The 26021-nt window shown below is 37.6% G+C and overlaps 1 protein-coding gene across 2 annotated transcripts in view; it reads right to left on the reverse strand.

The window, feature by feature from the left end:
• CTSS (cathepsin S) overlaps positions 1-26021 on the reverse strand; it is a 37365-nt gene that overhangs the window by 10312 nt on the left and 1032 nt on the right. The window contains exons 1-7 of one of the 2 annotated variants that reach the window (XM_063104022.1): positions 21911-21959; positions 20862-20988; positions 8354-8476; positions 6614-6763; positions 4864-5091; positions 3711-3876; positions 2622-2724 (exon numbers count right to left, since the gene is read on the reverse strand). In XM_063104022.1, coding sequence (XP_062960092.1) covers positions 2622-2724; positions 3711-3876; positions 4864-5091; positions 6614-6763; positions 8354-8476; positions 20862-20988; positions 21911-21936 — 923 coding nt within the window. In that variant the 5' untranslated portion in view covers positions 21937-21959. Of the gene's footprint in view, positions 1-2621; positions 2725-3710; positions 3877-4863; positions 5092-6613; positions 6764-8353; positions 8477-20861; positions 20989-21910; positions 21960-26021 lie in introns of those variants that run through there. The other variant, XM_063104023.1, reaches the window with a different exon arrangement.

Below are 26021 nucleotides of genomic sequence, written 5' to 3' on the forward strand. Positions count from 1 at the left end.
TAGCAAGCCTTCAGAAACTAGGGTAGAGGTATCACACATTTTTTTTCTTTTAATCTAAAAAAAATTTTTAATTGATAAATATATATATCCAAGGTATACAATATGATGATTTGATACACGTGTACACTGTGTAATAATTATCATGATCAAATTAACACATCCATTACCACTCATGCTGTACATTAGATCCCACCTTATAACTGAACATTTATACTCTTTGATCAACATCTCCCCATTTCCCCAACCCCCTAACTCCTGGCAACCACCGTTCTGCTCTGTTTCTATGAGTTTGGCTTTTTTAGATTCCACATGTAATTGAGATCATACAGTAGTTTTGTGTGAGTCTGTGAACATCTTCTTCCTCACAGCCCTCAGAAGGAACTAATCTTGCCAAAACTTAGATCTCAGACTTCTAGCCTCCGCAACTCGGAGACATAAATTTCTTTTGCTCAAGCCACTCAGTTCATGGCATTTTGTTATGGAAGCCCTAGGAAACTAATTCAAGGAGAAATTTCAAGTGTGCTTAAAAGTCTCAACTCATATTTCCTCTCTTTTTTTCCCTCTTGCAGTTAAATCCATTTTGTTTATGAATTATATAGATGTCAGTTCAATAAATGTATTGAGGTGCCACTAGGTGCCACACATATTGTGCTGAAGACATAAGGACAAAACCTCTATCCCATAATCTTTACCCCAAAGACATAATCTATACCCCAAAGCACATATAAAATATTGGAGTCACAGGTAAACATACAATTTAAATATAATGTACAAAATGTAGTGATCCAGCATGCATAGGACATTTTGGTAGAATAGAAAAAGGACATTTGTGCAGTCTTATAAAACCCAGGTCACAGGTTTGGGCTCCAATACCAGTTAGCCGTCAAAAAAAAAAAAAAGACATTTTACTCAGCCCAAAGATTCAGGGAAGACTTCCTGGATTAAATAATGCCTGAGCTGCATTTGCAGGAAAAGGAGGAATAAACCAAATGAGGAGAAAGGATGTTCTAGACAGAGGGAGCATATAACCAAGATATGGTTTAAAGACAAAGTGGTATGTATGGAAAGTGTAACTGTGTATAGTTCAATATAACTAAGGTGTAGAGCATGAGATAACAAATGCCAAGAAGTGAGGCTGGCAAGACAGGTAGGGATCACAACACAGAAGATTTGTCTTCTAGTTATAACATCAAGGTCAAGGGTTTGATCCCCATACGGCCAACAGCCAAAAAAAAAAAAAAAAAAAAGCAGTATTATTAAAAAAAGATTTGTCTTCTGTTAGCGAATATTAATTTTATACAGAATGATACTAAGTAGAAGAGTAAAAGCCCAGACTCATTCATACTTTAGACAAATCAGTTTGGCAGCTGTATGAAAGATGGATTTGAGAGTAAAGCAGACCAGTTAGAAGGCTACAGCAATAGTCCAGGCAAGAGATATCTGAACTGGAGCAGTAATAGAAGAAATGGAGAAGGACAGAATCAAGGTCAGATATGAGGTAAAATTAATTTGACTTGTGCTTGGTAGGACTTGGAGGAGTCATGGATGAATCCATGGTATATTATTAGGTGATGGTGTTATATAGTGTTGCCATTTATTGACATGGGAAATTCTGGAGGAGGGACAGTATAGTGAAGAGGGTAATGAATTCCTTAGACATACTGAGTTTGGAGAGACTAAGACATATGTAAGTGGTTATGTCCAGATAAGTCTGAAGTCCCAGGCAGACATCAGAGACATAGCTAGAGACTCAAAAGCCATAAACTAAAGTCATAAGAATGGAATAATGGTATGTAAGAAAAATGTAGGACATCTGTATCCAGCCCAGCAAAGACCACCAGGTCACCACTGAAAGTACCCCAGGCTCCTGAACCAGGGTGGCAGGGGGTGGCCTCAGCCACACCCCACTGACGTCCATATCCAGCCCAGCGATGACCACAGAGCAACTGCTGGGAGCACCCAAGGCTCCCCTGCCAGAATGAGGGGGGCACCACAGGCCTTGACCACACCCCCGTTCCTCCTCCTCCCACTGTATTCTCCTCCCCTTTCCCTCTTCTCCTCCCCACAACTGCTCCACATCTTAGAAAGTAAAAAAATAATAACAAATAAATTTTTTAAAAAGTGTTTAGGAAGAAATGTACTAATGTCTACAATTTAATTTGAAATGCACTAAAAATAAGATGGACTGATGGATGAATAGAGGGATGGACAGATGGGTGATATGTGATAAACAAAGTTTAATAAAATTTAATGAAGCAATGTTGCAATGTATTTGAAAACTTTCATTAAAAAATGTTGTGGATAATTAGCAAAACCAAAAAAAAAATAATAATAATAAAGAAAGAAAAATGTAGAACAAGAAGAGTAATGGGCAGAGGATGGAGGCCTGGAGGAAATACCAACCATTCGGAGATAAGCAGAATAGCTGTTCATAAGAGATATTGAGAAGGAATGATCAGAGAAGTATTATAGAAGATGAGCAATTTAGAATGTCACTTTGTAAGAAGCTATAAATGTTTATCATTGTCAACATCATGATCATCATCACAAGAGAGCATTTATTGAGGCTCCCTTGAATTCCTGATTTTAATTAAATATATATTGAAGTATGAATATATTACCTGTTTTTCACAAGCCAGTAGTCTTTCCCATTAAGGTTACCATAGCCAACCACTAGTACTCCATGATTCACAGTCTGATTACAGGATGGTTCATAATAGACACCTGAGAATAAAATATGGGTTGGGGAAAAAGGGTGAATGCTATCTGATAATACAGGACATTTGAAAATGCTATTACTTTTTTTGACAGCTCGCCAGTTAGGAGATCCAAGCCTTGACCTTGGTATTACCCACTATTACTTTTTATTAGACTGTTTCAGATATACAAGTATGGCAAGGTTAATTAAAATGTTAGGAACACATACTCTCAAGCTTAAACTATTTAGAGCTCATAATTCTTTGCCATCAAGTCTATATTTGTCAGTTTTCTTGCCAAGTTTGGCACCAATATAATCATAGTTCCCCCCAGAAAACTTTTGATAAGCTACCACTTTTTTCTAATTATTTTTTTAACTTACATACAGTTATTGTATTTCTTTGTACATATTCCTAAATTGTTTGTTTCATACATTTTTATACCTCACTAGATTAAATGCTGTTTAACATAAGGTTTAAAAAATATATTGTTGCCTTCTACTCTAATATAATGTTTGACCCTTAGTGGGTGCTCAGGAAATATGTTACTCAGTTTTGCATTTTGTGAATAATATATTTAAGTCTCAGCTTTAAAAAAGTGTTAGATGTCCTCCTTATATACTTCTGTGCTACACCTACACTATAAATTCTCTACTGTGGTTAAGAGCACAGGCTCTGGAGTCAAGTTACATAGTTTTTAATCCCCGCTCAACCTCTGTCAGATTGTGTGACCCTTCTAAGACTTTTACTTCTACATTAGGATTTTTGTGAGGGTTACATGAGATAATATAAGTAAAGAATTTACTGTAGTACCTGTCATATAGTGTTAGTAAGCTTTGATAAGGATTACTTTACTGATTAGAACTGGGAAATATTTATATGAAATGGAAGATTCTGTTTAATCTATCTAAACATTCAGAGGTGGAGTGATGGGGAAAGGATAGCATTCTTTCTTATAGTGTGAAGGCAGCATATAACAAGAGTTATATCTTAGTTACATATCTGAGTGTTTACCACTTTTGTAGAGGAAGAAAGAAGAATGACTTGCATCTATAGCAACAGAAACAGGTCCTTTATTGGCCACAGCTTCTTTCAGGGCATCTTCACTGCCGAAGGGAAGTTCAGTGTACTTTGAACATGTGGCAGCACGATTTTTTGAGTCATAATGGCACTTATCATCCTGCAAAAAAAGTATAAATCAGACAAAGAAGTATACTTCAACTTGCTTTAAAAATCACCAACATCCTAAGTATGAATTTCAAATATGCTTTCTTTTCTCACTTTAACCTTTTCAAGTACTAAAGCTCCTTCTCCTTTTAAAGAAAGAAAAATAGAATCTTCCAAATCCTAACAGTTCCAGGTTTCACCAATAAAAGAGGAAATACTGGAACTATTTTATTGTTTTAAATTGTGAACATCTTCATACACGCAAAACTTGCCAGGACAATGTCCCGTCAGACTCTGAGGTAGATTGTAGGAGAATAGTATGTAGAGATTATAAACTCTTGATTAGTGCCTTAATGTTTTTGATGATGTCTGCAACATGATCTACAGATAAAATGATGGTTTACAGAGATGGTATACTATGCAAAACATATTTCAAGTGGGAAAAAGCTTACTGATTCATGTTTGTTTTATACAGAACTATGTTTTATAATGCTTAACAGAAAAAGAACTTGAAAGAAATAAAATATACAGTAGTTAAGAGGTTTTTGAACATTTTAATCATTTCTAAATTTTCTATAATATAGACATATTACTTATATCATTTAACAAAATGTGTAATAAACTTGCAAGGAGGAGGAGAGCATTATTTAGCTTCATAGTAGGTGGAAGAATGACGTGGTTGATAATCTGAGAATAAAGTTGAGCATGGAAGGCTACAGAACAAAAAAGTTTAAATACCAGGCAAACATAGGGAGAGAATTTTAAGGATGGTTTGCTTAAAGTCTGTTTTTAAGCATGACTGCTACTTGCTTGTTTAAAAGTATTGTGCCACTGGTAAATTAAGAATGCTATTATGTAAGAAAGAGATTTTGAAGATTTAAGAATTCCTGATGGGGTTCTCTCATATACACAACACTGCTTCTCAAGCAGTTGGCTTGGTGGTGAGTCAAAGGATAGCATGAGGCCATGGGGATACACACAAAATTTGCTTATGACACACCATGGCTTTGTAGGGATAGGAAGCGTCTGAATCGATGCCGTTATTATCGATGATGTATTGGAAAGCCTCTGTCATAAAGCCACCATTGCAGCCTTTATTCCCGTATTTTTCAGTTGAGCAATCCACCAGGTTCTGTGCACTAAGAGACACCAGTTTTCCTGTTTTCAGCTTCAGTTGTGCTTCCAGGGCTCCCACAGCACTGAAAGCCCAGCAAGCACCACAAGAACCCTAAAACAGAGACAAGGTCACAAAGGCAATCACAGAAAGTCAGTGAGGATGAGTTCCATAACACAAAATGCGCAACTCCCAACTAAAGTCATCTCTGTCAGTAGTTCCCAGGAAGAGCTCCCCCACTACAATTTCCTTCTCTCTTAGACAATGGGAATGAAAATATATACTTGATTTTACTCTAGGAAAGGTCCAGCCTTGATAGAGATTTACAAATGGCTAGGCTCAGGGCATAGTGGTTGTATTCAAATACATTAAGAAACAGTACTCACTAAGGGAGTACCAAATCTCACCTATCTTCACCCATAAGTAAGAAAGATATCTACAGTAAAGTGATTTTGAAAGGAGCTAAGATGATTTCCTTGACCTAAAATACCCCTCCTCCTGTCAAATAATGCCTGAAATATAAGAGTTTTAATCCTATGTTAGCATGTTTCAAACATTGTTATTCTCAGAATTTTTTGATCAAAAGATATTATACAAGGAGGCATAAACAAACAAAAATGCAAAACTGCGTTAGTTAAAAAAAGGTGCAAAGGGTCCAGAGTCCCATCATATTTCCTTTCTTTCTCTTTTCTCCCCTCTTCCCACCTTGCTTTCTAAGCAAAGGGAGAAAGTTAAAATTGCTTTTCGTTAAAGCAAAATTACTCATTACAATATAAGTACCCATGGAAAGGAGCTCATTAAATTACTCAGAGTTAACACCTAGATATGTAGCTTTTTGAGTCTTCTCAAATTTTTATTTTAGAGAAGCTTGGGTAAGAAACCCAAAACTAGTTGAAAGAAAACTACATCAGTGGAAAAGAATAAGAGATTAGCAGTGCCATCCACATCTCAATAATTTTATACTTTCTTCATTGGTCACCCACTGGGACAGCTGCTCAGAACATTCTGATTCTTCTCCCTTACCCCATGATGTCTAAGGTGATGTATGTGTTTTGCCCTTAGTTATCTCTAACTTAGAATTTTTGTAGTTTTTTAAACAAGCAAACTGAAGGAAAATACAATAACATAGGAAGTTTTACAGAGCACATATCTTGTATTTTAACAATGCAAGCTTAGCCATGAGTTAACTTGACTAGTACACTCTAGTTCTAGTTCTTTCCTCTCCTTCAATCCCGTCATTCATAAGTGAGATGGAGAGAAAAACATCCTGATCAGGGTTCTCTCACACACATGACATCACTTCTTAAGCAATTGGCTTGATGGAGGGTCCAGTGCAGCCAATGGATAAACATGAGCACTAAATGTTTGTCTTAAAGACCTATTTGCTTAGTTCACAGTTTTTGTGGCTTTATAACCAGTGGTGTTCTAAGGACTGTGGGGAATATAAATAAAGTATAGTATGTGATTTTTGCCCTCAAGGAGCTTACAAGTTCGTTCGGAGGACAAGAATGACAAAAACAATTAGAGTGTAACATAAGGGACTGTGAGATTCACTGCCAAATTACACAACTAGACTAAGCATTTAAGGAAGAAAGAGCTCTACCTAGGGTCAGAGGCCTGGGATGATAATACTCACCTGGTATTTCACTTCAGTAACACACCCCTTCTCTCTCCAGTCCAGAGAATCAGGCAGTTTCTGATTAGGGTTTGACTTGTAAGTCACATTTCTTTGCCATTGGCTGGGAACTCTCAGGCAACTCATCAAAGACACCATTTCTTCACTGGTCTACAAAGCAAATATATATCCCCTTTCAATTATATGCTTATTTTTAATATCCTAATAACTCTAATTGTGAATATATTTTAAGACTGAGAAAAACTAGTGGTTGTTGTAACCAATAAAGCTACTGTTACTATCTGGAGGGATGTATTATCTGGGTCTCTTTAGTCTTGCACTTTGCATCAACATCCCAATTACGCAACCTCATCAGGAAGGAGAAAAAGAAAATGATAAAAACTAGAAGTTACAGGGAATTAGATTTTTGGCTCAAAGCAGAGCAGAATTTTATTAAAAAGGACTGTCTAAAACAGAGCAAACTGGTTTTCCTGTGAGAAAGAATTACAAAGGAGATCCCAGCATTTAAGTAGTGTCCCAAAGTATACACAAAATGCATTCGCTGTGGTTAAAAGAGACATTCAAATTGCTTAACAGAATCAAAAGGCCCACAGGGATGGAATGCGCAGATGTGTATTTCTCACCCCAGAAGTTTGTGTTTTACTGTTACGAAGTTTTCTTTTCTGTAACTGTGCAAAAGCAACTCTGAGAAGACAAGGCCAAATCAGCTATAGCTGGGAATTCTACATTGACCTTCAGCCAGTCACTGACCTCCCTACCCCATCCCGCTTCTTCTCATTCTTGGGGGCCCACAGTGACCCCAATTAGACAGAAAGACTCCAAGGACATTCTTCTCCCTCTTCTCGGATAAGAGAGGCCACATCAAAACCAGCCACGGCCAGCCTATACAGCCTGTGCAATAACAAACTATAGAGTAAGGCAAATCATAACTGAAGCCAAATGTTTCATTATTTTAGTTATTATTTTAGTTATACTAAGTTTCCATTTATATTGCCAGAGCTAGGACTCAGATCCTTCAAACCCATTGAAGATTAGGTCCCCAGATCCCTCACACGCAGGTCCATGTTAGGTAATCAGGAAAGATTCCGGGAGCTGTTGGCAGACGATAAGTGCTCAGTCTTCAGCTTCCTGAGCGGCAGCAGTTTACAGATCCGGCGGTGGCAGGGGCCTTGCGGAGGCACTAGCAGCCAGGGGCACTAGCAGCAAAAGCAGCAGCAGCCACCGCCTCCAGCAGCAGTAGTGGTGGTCTACTAGGGTGTTCCCTTCCAAAGGGTACTATGATTCACGACTGTGGCCACAGTGAAAAGTTTTGTAGGGTGGAAGAGAATCTAAAAACTAATTGGAGACTATTTGTGGTATTTATACCCACATGCTCCCATTAAGCAAGCAGGTGGGTCATATTAGATTGTCAATTTAGACTTACATGAGTATAGTAACTTACTATAAAAGACTATGAGTAGTCTTAACGCAGTGATTTCTAGAATTAATGAAAGATAAAAGCAATAGTAGTCTGAGTTCAAAATTTCCTCTAAAGAAGGGATTTGTTAGGAAAAGTGGTCAAAGTAAGAATGAGTAAGGAATTTTTGTACAAATTCTTATGTCCTTAAATTGTTTTCTAACTTTGTATGCATATGTCTATACTCTACTTTGTTGTTGTTTACCTCCAAATTGCTTTGAGAGAGACAGAAATCATGCTTACCCAGACTGACATGAAGATGGGATTATTTGTAATTTACTTACCATGTCTCCCAGGTGGTTCATACCTAGATCATATGAATGCATTCCCATTGAATGCTCAAGATTGTGAAGCATGACAAACTTTAGATTCTTTTCCCAGATGAGACGCCGTACTGCTTCTTCATTCTAAAATATAAGGAAAAACAACATAGTTATACTGCATCCTGGACAAACAAGTGTTCAATAATGAAAACAGCATTTTATGAAGCATTCTGCTAAATATGGATCTGTCTGGGAGCATGCAAATAAATGAATATATCCCATATAACTGCGAAAATTATATATTAATCTTAATTCTTGCCTTAATTGCCTTAATGGTGATTAATATTATTTTGATATTTAATGAATTTCCTCCTTAATATGATAAAGTTTTTTTAGACTGCTGCTCTGAAGTTTATCCTTTATAGGTCGTAAACTCAATTAATCTTTATCGATCTTTATAAAATGTCTTTTTTACCTTTACTCTTGACAAATAGTTTAGCTAACTATAAATCTCTAGCTACTTTTCTTCAGCTATTTGAAGATATTTCTTCATTATCTTCTGGTACTTACCATTACAGATGAGAGGTCTGTTGTCAATCTAATTATTGTACTCTGTTTCTAATTCTGGTAGCTTTTTTTAAAAGTTTATTTATTTATTAATATTACTTTTTAAAAAAATATTCTATGATGTTGCAGAGCAGTGGTGGGGGAGAGGGTAGGGGAAAGGGGAAGAAAATATGGTGAGAGGAGGAAGAAGGAGGGGCAGGGTTGAGGCCTGTGGCACCCCCTCATTCCTGCAGGGGAGACTAGAGGGATTTCAGTGGTGGCTTGGTCATTGCTGGGCTGGGAGCAGATGTCAGGGGGGTGTGGCTGAAGCCCTTACCCACTGACTGCCCCAGCTTGGGAGCCTGGGGTGCTTCCTGCAGCAGCTCAGTGGTTGACGCTGGGCTGGTTGCAGATGTTGGGGGGTGTGTGGCCAAGGCCCAAGGCCCCCCACTGTCCTGGCTCAAGAGAGCCTGGGGTGCTTCCTGTGGCAGCTCAGTGGTTGTTGCTGGTTGGTTGCGGTGTCAATGGGGCATGGCTGAGGCCCTTGGCCCCCCACCCTTGGGACTGGTTGCAGGTGTCAGGGGGCATGGCTGAGGCCCCCAGCCCTCTCCTCTCTCTGGCTTGGTAGCCCAAGGGACTTCCAGTCCTTCAAAATTTTATAGGTGTTCTCTGGTGAGGAGAGATCTTTACTAGTTAATTCAAAACTTTGTCTCTGGTCTGGGCATTTTGTTTTTTCTTTCAGTTCAGTGTTGGATTATTTGCTGTTCCTACCACTTAAACTCTGCACTGGAACTAATTTGTTGTCCTTTGCTTACTTCTGAAATGGGGGAACTTCCTGTGGGGACCAGCATTTGAGACCTGTGGTTGAGCTAAATTGCTACTTTACTGCTGATTCCCTGGGAAAGCTTTTTGTGCAGCTCAAGTTTTAATGGCTGACTTCCATTAAAGGTGCTTCCAGGACTCGTGAGATCCAGTACACCTGGGTTGTGTGGAAACTCTGGTCTGGGCCTGACTCTTTTCAGCAAACTGTACCCCCTGCAGTTCTATATTCCTGACCAGTCTCCACTCAGTGGTCCTACACTGATTGGGGGGTAGATCAGCTGTCCTTGCTGTACCCCAGTGTTCTCCCAGTGGGCCCGTCTTCTCCACCATCACGCTCCAAACACTTCCCATGGGACAGACTGTGTGCTGGTCCCTTGCAGTAACTCACAGGCCTCTGAGTGGCTCTGTTTCTTCAGTTGTTGTGGCTCCTTGCTCTTATGTGGGTCCATGGGAACCCTATTAGTAGTCTTGCTGGCCTGGGGTCCACCAAGACCCTCTTCTCCCCTGCAGCCTCCAAGCAACTCCATCCAAAGGGTGAAGGAAATGGTTAATGGACTTCTGTGGTCAGCACCCAAGGACGTGTTTACTTGGCAAACTCGCAAACGAGTTAACCAAGAAATGTCAAGGATTGCAAACAATCCTTGAGAACGCTTGAAGTTGTGAGAACACTTTCTTGGGATGTTCCCAGGAGATGCATTATAGATAACCAAGTGCTTGATAAGGGAGGTAACGGCCTTCTGCTCTTGAGAAAAGTATAACAGAATTTATGCCTTAATGCTTATCTCGCATGCACAAGCTTGCTAAATGTAATAAAAGCTGTAACAGTGGCTGGGTCGGTGCTACTTGCCTGAGAGAGCAGTAGCCCCCCGCTCTTCACCTGCATCTCGTCTGCTGTGTCTTCCTTCGTGTCTCCGATCATTTTAATCAACAAAAGGGCACAGCTGAGGCTTTTGCTAGCTCCTGCTCCGTGTGCTCACCAGCTCCAGCCTTGAAGTGGCCAGGGCTCGAAATGGTCAGAGTGTTTTTTTCTTTCTCTCATTGTGGCTTCTCCCACCTTCATGCATTCCATAGGTCTCTCCTCCTCTTCCCCTGAGCTCTACCACCCCAGCTTGGCTGTCATTGCTTTTTAATAGTTGTAAATTGGTGGTTTTGTGGGAGAGAGTGATGCTGGGGACCATCTATTCTGCCTTCTTGACTGGAAGCCTAACTCTGGTAGTTTTTGTGACTTTCTCTTTTTCTTTGATGTTTTGCAACTTCATAATATGTGTCTATGTATGGGTTTCTTTATTTACCTTCTGCTGGGTACTTTTGATTGGATGACTCAGGACTTTTTTTCATATCTGGAAAATTCACAACCAGTATCTCTTCATATATTGCTTCTCTACCATTTTATCTAGTTCTCTTCTTCAGAAACTCCTATCAGATGTATTTTAGAGCCTCAAACTTTCCTTCATCTCTCTTCCTTGCATTTTCACAGATTTTATTTTTATTTCCATGTGTTGCATTCTGGGTGAATCCCTCAGTACTATCTGCCAGATTACTGTTTCTATCCAACTCTTTCCAGTCTGGAGTTTACCACTTTAATAGAGTATTTATTTTAATGACTGTATCTTTTATTTCCAAGTTTTATAATTTATTTTACAATTTCTTGTTCATTAGTGTGGATGTTTTTTCTTTATAGATAGTTTTTTTAAAGTCATTTTTGGTTTTATTATTTTAATTCTATCCAGAATGAATTCATATGCTGACTGTTTATTTTCTTGTTCTCCAGGAGATTCATTTACATAGGATACAATGTACGTGGTGCCTCCCAGAATAGCTGAAACTCTCCCCCACCACTAAGGCCAGAGTTTCCAATAAGCATTAGCCCCAGTGAGAAGTCAGCAACTATTCTGCCCTGCTTCATTTCGTTAAGTTGGTGAGCTTAGGCACAGACCCTGGTTCCAGATTCCAGGTCCAAGTCTGATATAGCCCCCTCCCCCTGGAGCACGGTTTTACTGTTACCCCAGTGATGGACATAACAGGCATGCATAATGAACATATTTCCAAACCATAGAGGGGAAAAAACGGAATAAAGAAAAATAAATCTGACAAAGTACAGAAAAGGGAAAAACACATGAACTTGGGCATAAATTATGAAGGTAGGATACTAATCAAAAGTTATGTTCATTCCTCCTAAGGGACTGGAATTATTAAAAAGAGAAATACCATTCATTTAACTAGATAGTAGTGCTACTTGCACATCTAACTCTAGTCAACCTTGAAATTGGGTACCTGGTCCTGAAGGGGAGTGGGTGAGGGTGAAATTCATCACCATTAAGAAAACCATATGATCATCTCAATAGATGCAGAAAAAGCATTTGACAAAATTTAATATTCTTTCATGGTAACAATTCTCAACAAATTAGGTATAGAAGGAATGTTCCTCAACAAAATAAAGAAAACATACGACAAGCTCACAGCCAGCACCATATTCAATGATGAAAAGTTGAAGGCCCTTTCCTCTAAGAATGGAAAAAGACAAGAATGCCCACTCTTACCACTTCTATTCAACACAGATGAGCCAGAGCAATTAGGCAAGAAAAAGAAATAAAAAGCATCCAAATAGGAAGGGAATAAGTAAGATTTTCTCTGTTTGTGGATGACATAATTTTATATGTAGAAAACCCTAAAGACTTCACCAAAAAACTGTTAGAAGTGATAAACAAAATCAGTAAAGTTCGAGGATAAAAATCAACAATCAGTAGCATTTCTGTACACTAACAACTAACTATCTGAAAAAGAAATTAACAAAACAACCTTATTATATTAGTTTCAAAACAAAAACAAACAAACAAAAAAAACTTAGGAATAAACTTAACCAAGGAGGTAAAAGGCATGTATACTAAAAACTATAAAACATTGATGAAAGAAGTTGAAGATGACACAAATAAATGGAAAGACATCCTGTGTTCATAGATTAGAAGAATTAATATTGTTAAAATGCCCATACTACCCAAAGCAATGTAGAGGTTCAGTGCAATCCTTATCACAATTCTAATGTTATTCTTCACAGAAATAGAAAAAAAAAAAATCCTAAAATTTGTATGGAACCTCAAAAAAACCCCTCAAATAGGCAATGCAATCTTGAGCAAAAGGAACAAAGCTGGAGGCATTTCAAAATACATTACAAAACTATAGTAATCAAAATAGCATGGTACTGCCATAAAAACAGACACATCGACCAATAGGATGGGACAGAGAGCCCAGAAATAAACCTACTCATTTATGGTCAATTGATTTTTGACAAAGGTGCAAGAACACATAATGAGGAAGAGACAGTCTCTTCAATAAATGTTGAAAAAACTGGCTATCCACATATAGGGGAATGCAATTGCACTTTATCTCACCCCACATATGAGAATCCACTCAAAATGGATTAAAGGCTTAAATGTTAGACCTGACACTATGAAACTACTAGAAGAAAACATAGAGGGAAATATATCCAAAGGAAATGAAGTTAGTATGTCAAAGAGACATCTGTACTCCCGTGTTCATTGCAGCATTATTCACAAGAGCCAAGATATGGAATCAACCTAAGTTCCACAACAATGGTCTGGGCAATGATTTCTTGGATATTACCCCAAATGCACAGGCAACAAAAGCAAACGTAGATAAATGGGATTGTATCAAACTGAAAAGATTTGGCATAGCAAAGGAAATGATTAGCAGAGTGAAGGGACAACCCAAAGATTGGAAGAAAATATTTGTAAATTATATTATCTCATAAAGGGCTAATATCCAAAATATAGAAGGAATTCAAATGACTCAATAACAAGAAAACAAGTAACCCTTGTTTAAAAATGGGCAAAGGAGCTGAACAGACATTTCTCAAAGGAAGACATACAAATGGCCAACAAAGATATGTAACAAGGCTCAGCATCATGAATCATTAGGGAAATGCAAATCAAAACCACAATGATGGCCAGAGCCCTCCGGAGCCCGCCAGAGCCCGGCCCACGGCGCCCAGACACCCCCTGCTCACGTGTTTACGGTACAGTCGTCCGCAGTTTCGTTTTCCCAGTGGAAGCAGAAGCTGTGGGGAAACGGAGCCTTCCGTATCTGTGTTCAGTATTCAGAGGCTCGTCGTTTAAAGGCACACTTGGAAGACTGGTTGGACAAAAGCCAGTATTCCTGAAGCAACCATGGACAGTGGGTCTAAATGCTAAGAATTTGAGCAAATCGACTAGTGCAGCTTGTGGCCAGAGTGAGCTCAGGCTTCATAAAGGACAATATGGAAGACCTACAGTAGCTAAAAGCCTCTGAAACTCCTGCAGAAGCGGCAGCGGCAGCAGCGGAGGAAACGGCGGCAGCGGAGCCAGTGGCAGCAGCAGGAGCAGCAGCAGCAGCAGCAGAGGAACCGGCAGCAGCGGCAGCAGTGGCGCCCTCGACAGCAGTGGCAGTGGCGGGAGCGGGGGAAGCGTTGGCAGCGGAGCCAAGCCGGGAGCAGCGGTGTGAGCAGCAGCCGCGGCAGCAGCGGGGGAAGCAGCAGCGGCAGGAGCAACATCCTGCGGTACCACCCCGTTACCCAGCCGCCTGGCAGAGTCCAAGCTGACCAGAGAGGTGGCTCCCCGGAGGGGCCCAAGACCCGAGGCAACCACACACGCAAGGCACTAGTGGCCAACTGAGTAGTCACTGAGGTGGTCATACCAAATTGGCAACCACAGCAACATCTTAGTCAGTCAATAGTGTCAAACCTGTGGACTGTGAAACCCCCTGCCACAATGAATAAACATCAAAGAAAAGATACCAGAAATACGAAAAATCAAGAAAGTACACCACCCAAAGATAATAAATCTCAAGTTCTAGATCCTATAGAACAAAGAGCCCTTGAAATGACTGACAAGGAATTTCGAGTGATAATTCTAAGGAAACTGAATGAGATACAAGAAAACTCAGCTAACATCATGATGAAACGAGGAAAAGTATACAGGACTTGGAAGAGGAAATGTACAAGGAAATCAATGCCCTGAAAAAAAATGTAGCAGAACTTGCCAAACTGAAGAAGTTATTCAGCGAAATAAAAAACACAACGGAGAGTTTAACCAGCAGGTTTGCGGAAGTTAAAGAGAGAACCTCTGAACTTGAAGATGGGCTGTTTGAAATAACACAAGCAGACAAAAAAAAAAAAAAGAAAGAAAAAGAAAAGAAAAGAAAAAAGAATCAAAGGCACTGAAGAAAATCTCTCAGTATATTTCTCAGACAAACAAAAACTGCGAGAGTTCACCACCACACGACCACCCTTACAAGAAATTCTCAAGGGAGTACTGGGTTTGGTTCCTGAAAAATAACTACCACTACCATAAAAACCCAAGAAAAATCTAAACCCACTAGTATAATAAAAATGGCATTCATGAAGAGAAAACAAACAAACAAAAATGCTATCTACAACCTAAGGAACCAACAAACACAGAAAACAGACAGTAAATCAGAAAGCAAGGAACAAAAGACACCTAAGACAACCAAACAACAATCAATAAAATGCTAGGAATAAATCAATACTTTTCAATAATAACTCCTAAGGTAAAAGGCTTAAATTCCCCAATCAAAAGACACAGACTGGCTGACTGGATTAAAAAGGAGGACCCAACTATATGCTGCCTTCAAGAGACCCATCTCACCCATAAAGACTCACATAGACTAAGAGTGAAAGGATGGAAAAAGATTTACCATGCAAACAGAAAAGAAAAACGAGCTGGAGTAGCTATTCTTACATCTGACAAAGTAGACTTTAAACTAAAATCCATAAAAAGAGACAATGAGGGACACTGAATAATGGTAAAAGGACTGATCCATCAAGAAGACATAACAAACATAAATATGTACACATCCAATGTTGGAGCAGCCAGATTTATAAAACAAACTCTATTAGACTTAAAGAAGGAAATAGACATTAATACCATAATAGCAGGGGACCTGAACACCCCACTGTCAATATTGGACAGATCATCTAGGCAAAGAATCAGCAGAGAAACACAAGATCTAAACAATACTATAGACCAATTGGACTTGGCAGATATCTACAGAACATTCCATCCAACAACCTCAGAATACTCATTCTTCTCATCAGCACATGGATCATTCTCCAGGATAGATCACATATTAAGTCACAAATCAAGTCTCAACAAATTCAAAAAAATTGGAATTATCCCATGTATTTTCTCAGACCATAATGGATTAAAACTAGAAATCAATAACAAATGAAATTCTGGAAACTATACAAACACATGGAAATTAAACAGCATTCTACTTAATGACATATGGGTCCAAGAAGAAATCAAGCAGGAAATCAAAAAATTAATTGAAACTAATGAAAATAATGATACATCATACCAAAACCTATGGGATACTGCAAAAGCAGTATTAAGGGGGAAATTTATTGTGTTAAATGCTAAACTCAGAAGAATGGAAAGATGGCAAGTGAACAACCTAACACTTCACCTTAAAGATCTAGAAAAACAAGAACAATCCAAACCTAAAGGTAGCAGACGGAAAGAAATCATTAAGATCAGAGCAGAACTGAATGAAATTGAAACCCAAAAAACAATACAAAGGATCAATGACTCAAAAAGTTGGTTTTTTGAAAAGATAAATAAAATTGACAAACCATTAGCATGGCTAACAAAAAAAAAAAGAAGAGAGAAGATTCAAATAACAAAAATTAGAAATGAAAAAGGCGATATTACAACTCATTCATCTGAAATACAAGGAATCATTCTAGACTACTATAAACAACTCTACGCCAACAAGTTTGAAAATCTGGAGGAAATGGATAAATTTCTGGACACACACAAGCTCCCAAAACTGAGCCACGAAGATGTAGAAAATCTGAACAGACCAATAACATAAAGGAGATTGAAGCTGTTATCAGAAAGCTCCCAACAAAGAAAAGCCCAGGACCAGATGGATTCACAGCAGAATTTTACCAAACATTCAAAGAGGAATTGACACCGATTCTTTACAAACTATTCCAAAAGATTGAAACAGATGCAAATCTCCCAAACTCATTCTATGAAGCAAACATCACCCTGATACCAAAACCAGGTAAAGATATAACCAAAATAGAAAACTACAGGCCCATATCCTTGATGAATATAGATGCAAAAATCCTCAATAAAATACTAGCAAACAGAGTACAGCAACACATACATAAAATTATTCACCACGATCAAGTGGGATTCATCCCAGGGATGCAAGGTTGGTTCAACATACGCAAATCAATAAATGTGATACACCATATTAATAAAATCAAACACAAGGACCATATGATCATCTCTATAGATGCTGAAAAAGCATTTGATAAAATTCAACACGCATTCATGACAAAGACCCTCTATAAGTTAGGTATAGATGGAAAGTATCTCAACATAATCACAGCCATATATGATAAACCCACTGCCAATATCATCCCGAATGGGGAAAAGCTGAAAGCTTTTCCTTTAAGAACAGGAACTAGACAAGGATGCCCACTCTCACCACTCCTATTCAACATAGTGTTGGAAGTACTAGCCAGAGCAATCAGAGAAGAGAAGGAAATAAAGGGCATCCAGATTGGAAAAGATGAAGTCAAACTGTCCCTGTTTGCAGATGACATGATCCTATATATTGAACAGCCTCTACAAAAAAACTCCTGGAGGTGATAAATGATTTCAGCACAGTAGCAGGATACAAAATCAACACACAATAATCAGTAGCATTTCTATTCTCCAATAGTGAACATGCAGAAAGAGAAATCAAGAAAACCTGCCCATTTACAATAGCCACCAAAAAAATAAAATACCTAGGAATTGAGTTAACCAAGGATGTGAAAAATCTCTATAATGAGAACTACAAATCACTGCTGAGAGAAACTGGAGAGGATACAAGAAGATGGAAAGATATCCCATGCTCTTGGATTGGAAGAATCAACATAGTGAAAATGTCCATACTACCCAAAGTGATATACAAATTCAATGCAATCCCCATCAAGATTCCAATGACATTTTTCTCAGAAATGGAAAGAACTATCCAGACATTTATATGGAATAACAAATACCATGCATAGCCAATGCAATGCTGAGCAAAAAAAATAAAGCTGGAGGCATAACACTACCTGACTTTAAACTATACTACAAAGCTATAATAACCAAAACAATATGGTACTGGCATAAAAACAGAAACACTGATCAATGAAATAGAATAGAGAATCCAGAAATCAACCCACACACCTACAGCCATTTGATCTTTGACAAAGGCACCAAGCCTATACACTGGGGAAGAGACTGCCTCTTTAGCAAATGGTGCTGGGAGAACTGGATATCAATATGCAGGAGAATGAAACTAGACCCATACCTTTCACCATACACTAAACTCAACTCAAAATGGATTAAAGAATTAAATATACACCCTGAAACAATAAAACTTCTTAAAGAAACCATAGGAGAGACACTTCAGGAAATAGGACTGGACACAGACTTCATGAATACGACCCCAAAAGCACGGGCAACCAAAGGAAAAATAAACAAATGGGATTATATCAAACTAAAGAGCTTCTGCACAGCAAAAGAAACAATTAACAGAGTTAAAAGACAACCAACAGAGTGGGAGAAAATATTTGCAAAATATACATCTGACAAAGGATTAATATCCAGAATATACAAGGAACTCAAACAACTTTACAAGAAAAAAACAAGCAACCCAATTAAAAAATGGGCAAAAGAGCTAAGCAGGCATTTCTCTAAGGAAGATATACAAATGGCCAACAGACATATGAAGAAATGCTCAACATCACTCAGCATCCGGGAAATGCAAATCAAAACTACACTGAGATACCATCTCACCCCAGTTAGGAAGGCTAAAATCCAAAAGACCCTGAACGATAAATGCTGGCGAGGTCGCGCAGAAAAAGGAACTCTCATACATTGTTGGTGGGACTGCAAAATGGTGCAGCCTCTATGGAAAATGGTATGGAGGTTCCTCAAACAATTGCAGATAGATCTGCCATATGACCCAGCTATCCCACTGCTGGGAATATACCCAGCGGAATGGAAATCATCAAGTCGAAGGTATACCTATTCCCCAATGTTCATCGCAGCACTCTTTACAATAGCCAGGAGTTGGAACCAGCCCAAATGTCCATCATCGGATGAGTGGATACGAAAATGTGGTATATCTACACAATGGAATACTACTCAGCTATAAAAACAAATGAAATACTGCCATTTGCAACAACATGGATGAACCTTAAGAGAATTACATTAAGTGAAACAAGTCAGGCACAGAAAGAGAAATACTACATGTTCTCACTTATTGGTGGGAGCTAAAAATAAATAAATAAATTCACACACACACACACACACACAAACTGGGGGGGGGGAGGAAGACATAACAAGTACAATTCCTTGAAGTTGATACGACAAGCAAACAGAAAGGACATTGTTGGGTGGGAGGGGGGAGAGGGAGGAGGGAGGGGGGTTTCGGTAAAAGGCCACAATAATCAACCACATTGTAAAAAAAAAAAAAACCACAATGAGATATCACCTCACATCTGTTAAAATGGCTATTATCAAAAAAGACAGAAGATAAGTGTTGGTGAGGATGTGTAGAAAAGGGAACCATCGTATACTGTTGGTGGGAATGTAAAATATTATTATTATTATTATTATTATTATTATTAATTTTGGCAGCTGGCCAGTATGCGGAGGGAATGTAAATTAGTACAGTCACTTTGGAAAACAGTATGGAGATTCCCCCCCAAATTTAAAATTGAACTACCATATGATCCAGCAATCTTACTTCTGGGTATATATCCAAAGGAAATGAAGTCAGTAAGCACTCCCGTGTCCATTGCAGCATTATTCACAAGAGCCAAGATATTGAATCAACCTAAGTGTCCATTAATAGATGAATGGATAAGGAAAATGTGGTATATATATTCATAAAGGAATATTATTCAGCCTTAAAAAAAAAAAAGTAAATTCTGTCATTTGCGACAACATGGATGAATCTAGGGACATTATGTTAAGTGAAATAAGCCAGGCACAAATATCACATGATCTCATTTGTATGTGGAATCGAAAAAAGTCAAACTCACAGGAGTAGAGAGTAGAATGGTGGTTACCAGAGGCTGGGGTGGTGTGGAGTGTGTTTAGGGAGCGGGCAAGGGGGAAATGTTACTCAAAGGGTACAAAGTTTTAGTTAGACAGGAGGAGTAAATTCTAGTGATCTATTGGACAGCATGGTGACTATATAATAATGCATTGCATATTCCAAAATTTCTAAAGGAGTAGATTTTAAATGTTCTCACCACAAAGGACAAGTATGTGAGGTGATGGATGTGTTAATTAGCCTTATTTAATCATTCTACAATGTGCGCATGTATCATAACATCACGTTGTTCCCCATAAATATATACAATTATTATTTATCATAAAGAAAAAAGAGTAAAATTAAGAGCACACGACCTATTAAAAGTGTCATTTTTACACAAAATAATACATCAAATATATATAGCTTACAAACAGAAATATTATATAGTTACAGGACTTAGTTATTTGAGGCAATAGAGGCAAAGTCTTAAAATCAGTCAACAAATATGCTTTGAAATAAAAACAAAGGACAACATCTGATAGCACTTCCATGTGACAGGGCCTTATTGTTCCTCATATATGCCCAATGTGTGCCTTTCTCAGAGTCTTGCAGTCACTTTCCATTGGCCTGGGACCTTCACCCATTATCTACCTGTATTTTGTTTGTTCCCCAGCTTCTATCAGTTCTCTGCTCAAAAGTCACCTTATTTTGAAGCCTTCCCTGACGATCCTATCATATATAGAGACTTCTTACTGTCACCACCCAGAGCCCTTCCTACCCCCACATGCCTAGCTTTATTTTTCTCCACTGCACTTATCACCATCTAACATACTATATACCTGCTTGTTTATTATTTCCTGTCTCCCCCATTATGATATAAGCTCCATAATAACAGAAATTTTGTTTCCTGCTGTATAATACGAAGAACAGCATCTGGCAAAAAATGAGTGCATAATATTTATTAAAAATACAGCTTGTACGAACATAATTTTGACAGGGAGAAAACTGGGTACTTGTGTAAAAGCACAAAAGTTCAAGTGGCAATCTCATCTACCTTTTCCTTGTATTGTTTGCTATAGGTTTTCTTCCAGAGGTACCAATGGTGATCCAGGGTAGGATCTTTATGCAGTTGTGCCATTGCAGAGAAGCACACCAAGAGCACCCAAACAAGCCATTTCATTCTGTTTAACAAAAGATAACATAAAAAGTGTAGTTATTTACTGCATATATTTTTTCATAACAGAAAATAGCAATGCAAAATCTATCAAAAGGACAAAGTATTATAAATCAGAATTACACAGGAAATTTCCTGGGATATATAGTCATAGGATAACTGCAGATTTATATCTGAAATACTACTTCCAATATTTAGTGGCACTTTTAAAAGAGATTTTCAGAAATTTCCCAATATCTGGTAAACCAAACACATCTAAAAAGTTAAAAAGCTGGGGACTTTCCAGGATTTACTGACAAATCTAATCATGGGAAATCCTCTTTCCTCCTTTCCAAAAAATCGTCCTTAAGAAGAGGACAGACCTCTGAAAAATCAGTTTATGTTCTGAATTTTTGAATACATGAGCTCTTCTTAACTGGTCTACTTAAATATCTTCAATCTTTAGAGATAGTTAAAAGACAACTCTAATCTATTGCTTTCACATCCTTACATCATTTTCCTTTTTAAACTTTTTTTCAATAATCAAATACCTATTTCAAAGCAAGCAATTAACTACTCTTCAAAACACTACTTCTATATTTAATTCAAAGAGACTTTAATAGGCATTCAGTGGCTAGTTCCCTCAAACTGTATTCTACTTTCTTTCTCATTTCTTTTAAATTTGAAACAGCTGGAATTTTAACCATGTAAACCTTTAAATTATATTCTGAAGAAAGCCACATTTCGGCCTCAAGCTTAGATGTTCAAGCAGACACTAACTTTTCAAAAATAGATTCTTTTAATCAGAAAGAAAAGAGGCAAGTTGAGCAACGTGATTTTTTAGTTTACTTCCTGAAACCAACCATTTAAAACTTGGCAGGCAGAGCCCACTAAAAACATAAACAAACAGTGTTCAAATACCAAATGGGAGAAGAACAGACAGTACATACGTGATAGAACCAATAAGTGCTCGCATAGTAAGAATCCTTGCACTCACTGGTGGGCTCTCTCCAAAGAATTCAAAGGCAGCAAGGAAACTTCAGTTGAACTGACTTTAAAAAGAATTGGAACTTGTCACATGAGATACCCACAATGAGGAAGTAAACTTTCATTTCAGTTTCATTTAAAATCTAACTAGGGCTGGCCCGTGGCTCACTTGGGAGAGCGTGGTGCTGACAACACCAAGTCAAGGGTTAAGATCCCCTTACCAGTCATCTTAAAAAAAAATAAAAAATAAAAAATCTAACTAGATCAGCTACTTCTGGCACTCTCCCTATAGTCTTGGGAAAAAGTGGGTACAATAAGCCATCAGTAAGAGCCCCCAGTAGAGAAGATCAATAAAACAAACTCAACAAAGTAAGAGCAGCAAGTTTACCTTTTAATCCCTCATCGTTTTGATCATTCACTTTATTAAAAACACCAATTTTCACGAGAAAAAAATTTAGTGATTAAAGACATTAGGATTAAACTCCTGAAATCCCAGCTCCTTCCATGATTTCCCAGGAAAACCTGCCTTAATCCTTTAACACCACTCACTCATGATCTACTATTGTCTAATTCTCATTCAGCTATTCATTGGTTCATCAATTAAAAATATTTGCATTTTTATTAATACATGCTATATATAGCATGATATATATAAAGTATGTGTATATATAGTATAGTTTTGTATATATATGTTAGTATATTCATGAAAAAAAGGATATGCATCTAAGCACTAGAGGAGTTACCTGGGTATGGTGGGAGCAAGATCTTTTTATACATTTATTGACAGTTTGAGTTTTCTGTGAATTGCCTGTTCATCTCTTTTGCTCATTTTTCTATTGTATTGTTGATTTTTCTTAGTGATTTGTAGTTTTTAAAAAATATATATTATGGCTACTAATCTTTGACAGTTATATACACTAAAAAACTTCTCTCAGTCTTCTACTTGTCTTTTAACCTTATTTATAGTGAGTTTTTCTGTATGAAATTTTAAAATGCTCATGTAGAAAATTTTATTGTTTTTTCTTAAGATATATGCTTTTTGTATCTTGTTTAACAAAGTTTTCCTCATCCCAGTATAATATTTTATTCTCATAGTTTTAGAGAGTGTTTTTCTTTTCTATGGTTGTTGCTTTTAGGTCTTTAATCCATCTAGAATTTAGTTTTGTGTATGGTATGAGGTGGGAAGTTTATTATTTGTTTTCCTATTTTTTTGTTTTGTTATTTTTTGTGTGTGTTTTTGTTTGGGGGGGAGGTGACTGGCCAGTATGGAGATCTGAACCCCTGACATTGGTGTTACCAGCATCATGCTCTCCCAAGTAAGCTAACCAGCCAGCCCTTTTTTTCCTATTTTGATGCTACCTCTATCATATACCAAATTCCCACATATACTTGGGTCAGTTTCTGAGCTCACTGTACTGTTCTATACCATATGGTTTTAATGAAAACAGCTTTGTAATATGTCTTGATGTCTGATAGGGCAAGTAATCCCTGCCACCCCATGATTGTCTTTTTTTAAAAAAATTGTCTTAGCATTTGTGCATGTTAACTTTTTCACATGAATTTTTTTTTTTTTTTTTTTGGACTGGGAAGGGGATCGCAACCCTCAGCACAGTGTGGTCTGCATCATGCTCAGCCAGTGAGCGCACCAGCCATCCCTATATAGGATCCGAACCCGCAGTCTCACCCGAGTGAGTCACTGGGCCTGCCCTTCACATGAATTTTTAAAATCAGTTTATCAAGTTCCCTGAAAAATTCTGTGAGTTTTTATTTGAATATACATATAAATTTGGGGAGACCCAACATCATTATTATGTGCTGAACCTTCTCACCTGTAGCAGACGTTTTTGTTTTTTTTTTAAATTTTATTTTGTCGATATACATTGTAGCTGATTATTGCTCCCCATCACCAAAACCTCCCTCCCTTCTCCCTCCCCCCCAACAATGTCCTTTCTGTTTGCTTGTCGTATCAACTTCAAATAATTGTGGTTGTTATATCTTCTTCTCCCCCCCCCCCCGGTTTTTTTTTTTGTGTGTGTGTGTGTGTGTGAATTTATATATTAATTTTTAGCTCCCACCAATAAGTGAGAACATGTGGTATTTCTCTTTCTGTGCCTGACTTGTTTCACTTAATATAATTCTCCCAAGGTCCATCCATGTTGTTGCAAATGGCAGTATTTCATTCGTTTTTATAGCTGAGTAGTATTCCATTGTGTAGATGTACCACATTTTCCGTATCCAGCAGACGTTTTTATGTTTGTGGCCATCTAGGTTTTCATGAAATGATTATCTTGCTTTAACAACAGTATATGGCCAATCTTATTTTATTTATGCTCCCACTTCCCAGATTATTTTTAAATAATCCTAGATTTCATATAATTTAATATATAAAAAAGATAAAGACTATTAAACAAATATAAACACAATGCTATATTCACATCTAAAATAAACTAACAAAAATTTCTTAATGTCATCAAACATCCTGTCAGTATTCACATTTCCCTGTCTTATACATTTTTTTAAGTTTGTTTGAATTGAGATCCAAATAGGCTGCATATATTATAAAACCATTGAGTTATATTTACTGTACCATGATGAATTCATGAATTTAAACATATTTGATGTGTTTCAATCCATTATAGCTTTATACTTACTAATACTCATAATGTCTCATCTTTGGTCAGCAGGAATTTATTCAAATTGGCTCCTGGGTCGTGAGTCCCTATATTTGGCATGACATCAGCGTTCTTTAAAAGTTTCCTTTCTTGCTGATACAACAAGCTGTTGCAGGCTTATCTTGAAGAATTCCTGCCCCAGACCTGGAGTCAGCCATTTCCCCAAGGAACTCTTGTTCCTTTTGGTGGAAACGATGTTTAAATACCATAATCTAGACATTTGGAGTGTTGCTTCTAAGCCTTTTCAATAGAGCTAGGAAATAATCTTTTTTTTTTTATACTAAATAGATCACAAGCTTACACTGATACTTCAAATTCAAATTCAAGAATATGCAGTTTACCAAATCTTCTATCTGTACCTCTTTTCAAACATGCTAAAAATCTCAGTTCTCAAAAACACCAACATAATCATTTAATTTTTCCCATAATATTCTAGAATAATAATGACAAGTCTATCAGAAATAAGATCATCACTGAGAACAATTTTAGGATTTTAAAGGACAAATTTTTGTCCCTTAATGTTGCTTTGTGTTGCTTTGCCCTCTATGGATTTGTCACCCCACTTCCCCTGGGTGACGGAGAGGCAAAGGATTACTCAAAGCCCATCTCTTCTGAGCAGTGAGAGGCCCCAAAGTGGTTAACTTCCCTGGGAACCCTCAAGCCAGAGGCAACCCTTCCTTGGGAAATTAACACCGAATTGGGGTTCTCTTCCTGAATTTATTTTCCAGACCAGGAAGTTATAGGAAGAGAACAAAGGAGGAGTTATAGTTTAACAATATAGGCTGGTAACTTTCAGTGAAACAAGCCAGATGACATTCCAGTAGACAATTAAGTGGTCCTATCAACACAAGCTTGATCTTAGCAAACATTCCTTCTTACAGCAATTTCTCAGTATCTTTACATAGTAATCAGTAACTAGTCTGTCTTTGAGCCAGCAACCTGCTGTGCCACAATTCTTATCTTGCAACAAAGACTCACTAGCCTGGGGAAAATTTCCTGTCCTTGCAAGGTCAATATTTGAAACTGCAAGACTTTGGAAAACCAGGCCCTGTGAAGTACATATGCTTTTTAGTATATTCCACACCTTAGGCCATGTTCCACTAAGGATGTAAGTCAATTACTGTGTTTTAAAGTCACCTAGAATAGTTCCCTATATGGTTATACTACCACCTTTCTATACAGGTTCATTTGTTTCATTTTGCTTTTGATTTTTAGTGATTGTTTTTTAAATTTATGTAATTTTGTTTTATAATTATGTAAAACATTTATGTGGATCCAAAGTTAAATCAATAAAATGAGGTATATTCAAAGAAGTCTAGCCTTTATTTCTGTCTTCTCCCATATTATTCCTTTTCTCCCTTGATAGGTAAACATTTAAACAATTTATGATTTATCTTCCCAT

The sequence above is a fragment of the Cynocephalus volans genome, chromosome 8, assembly GCF_027409185.1.
Source record: "Cynocephalus volans isolate mCynVol1 chromosome 8, mCynVol1.pri, whole genome shotgun sequence".
In the NCBI taxonomy this organism is placed as follows: Eukaryota; Metazoa; Chordata; class Mammalia; order Dermoptera; family Cynocephalidae; genus Cynocephalus; species Cynocephalus volans.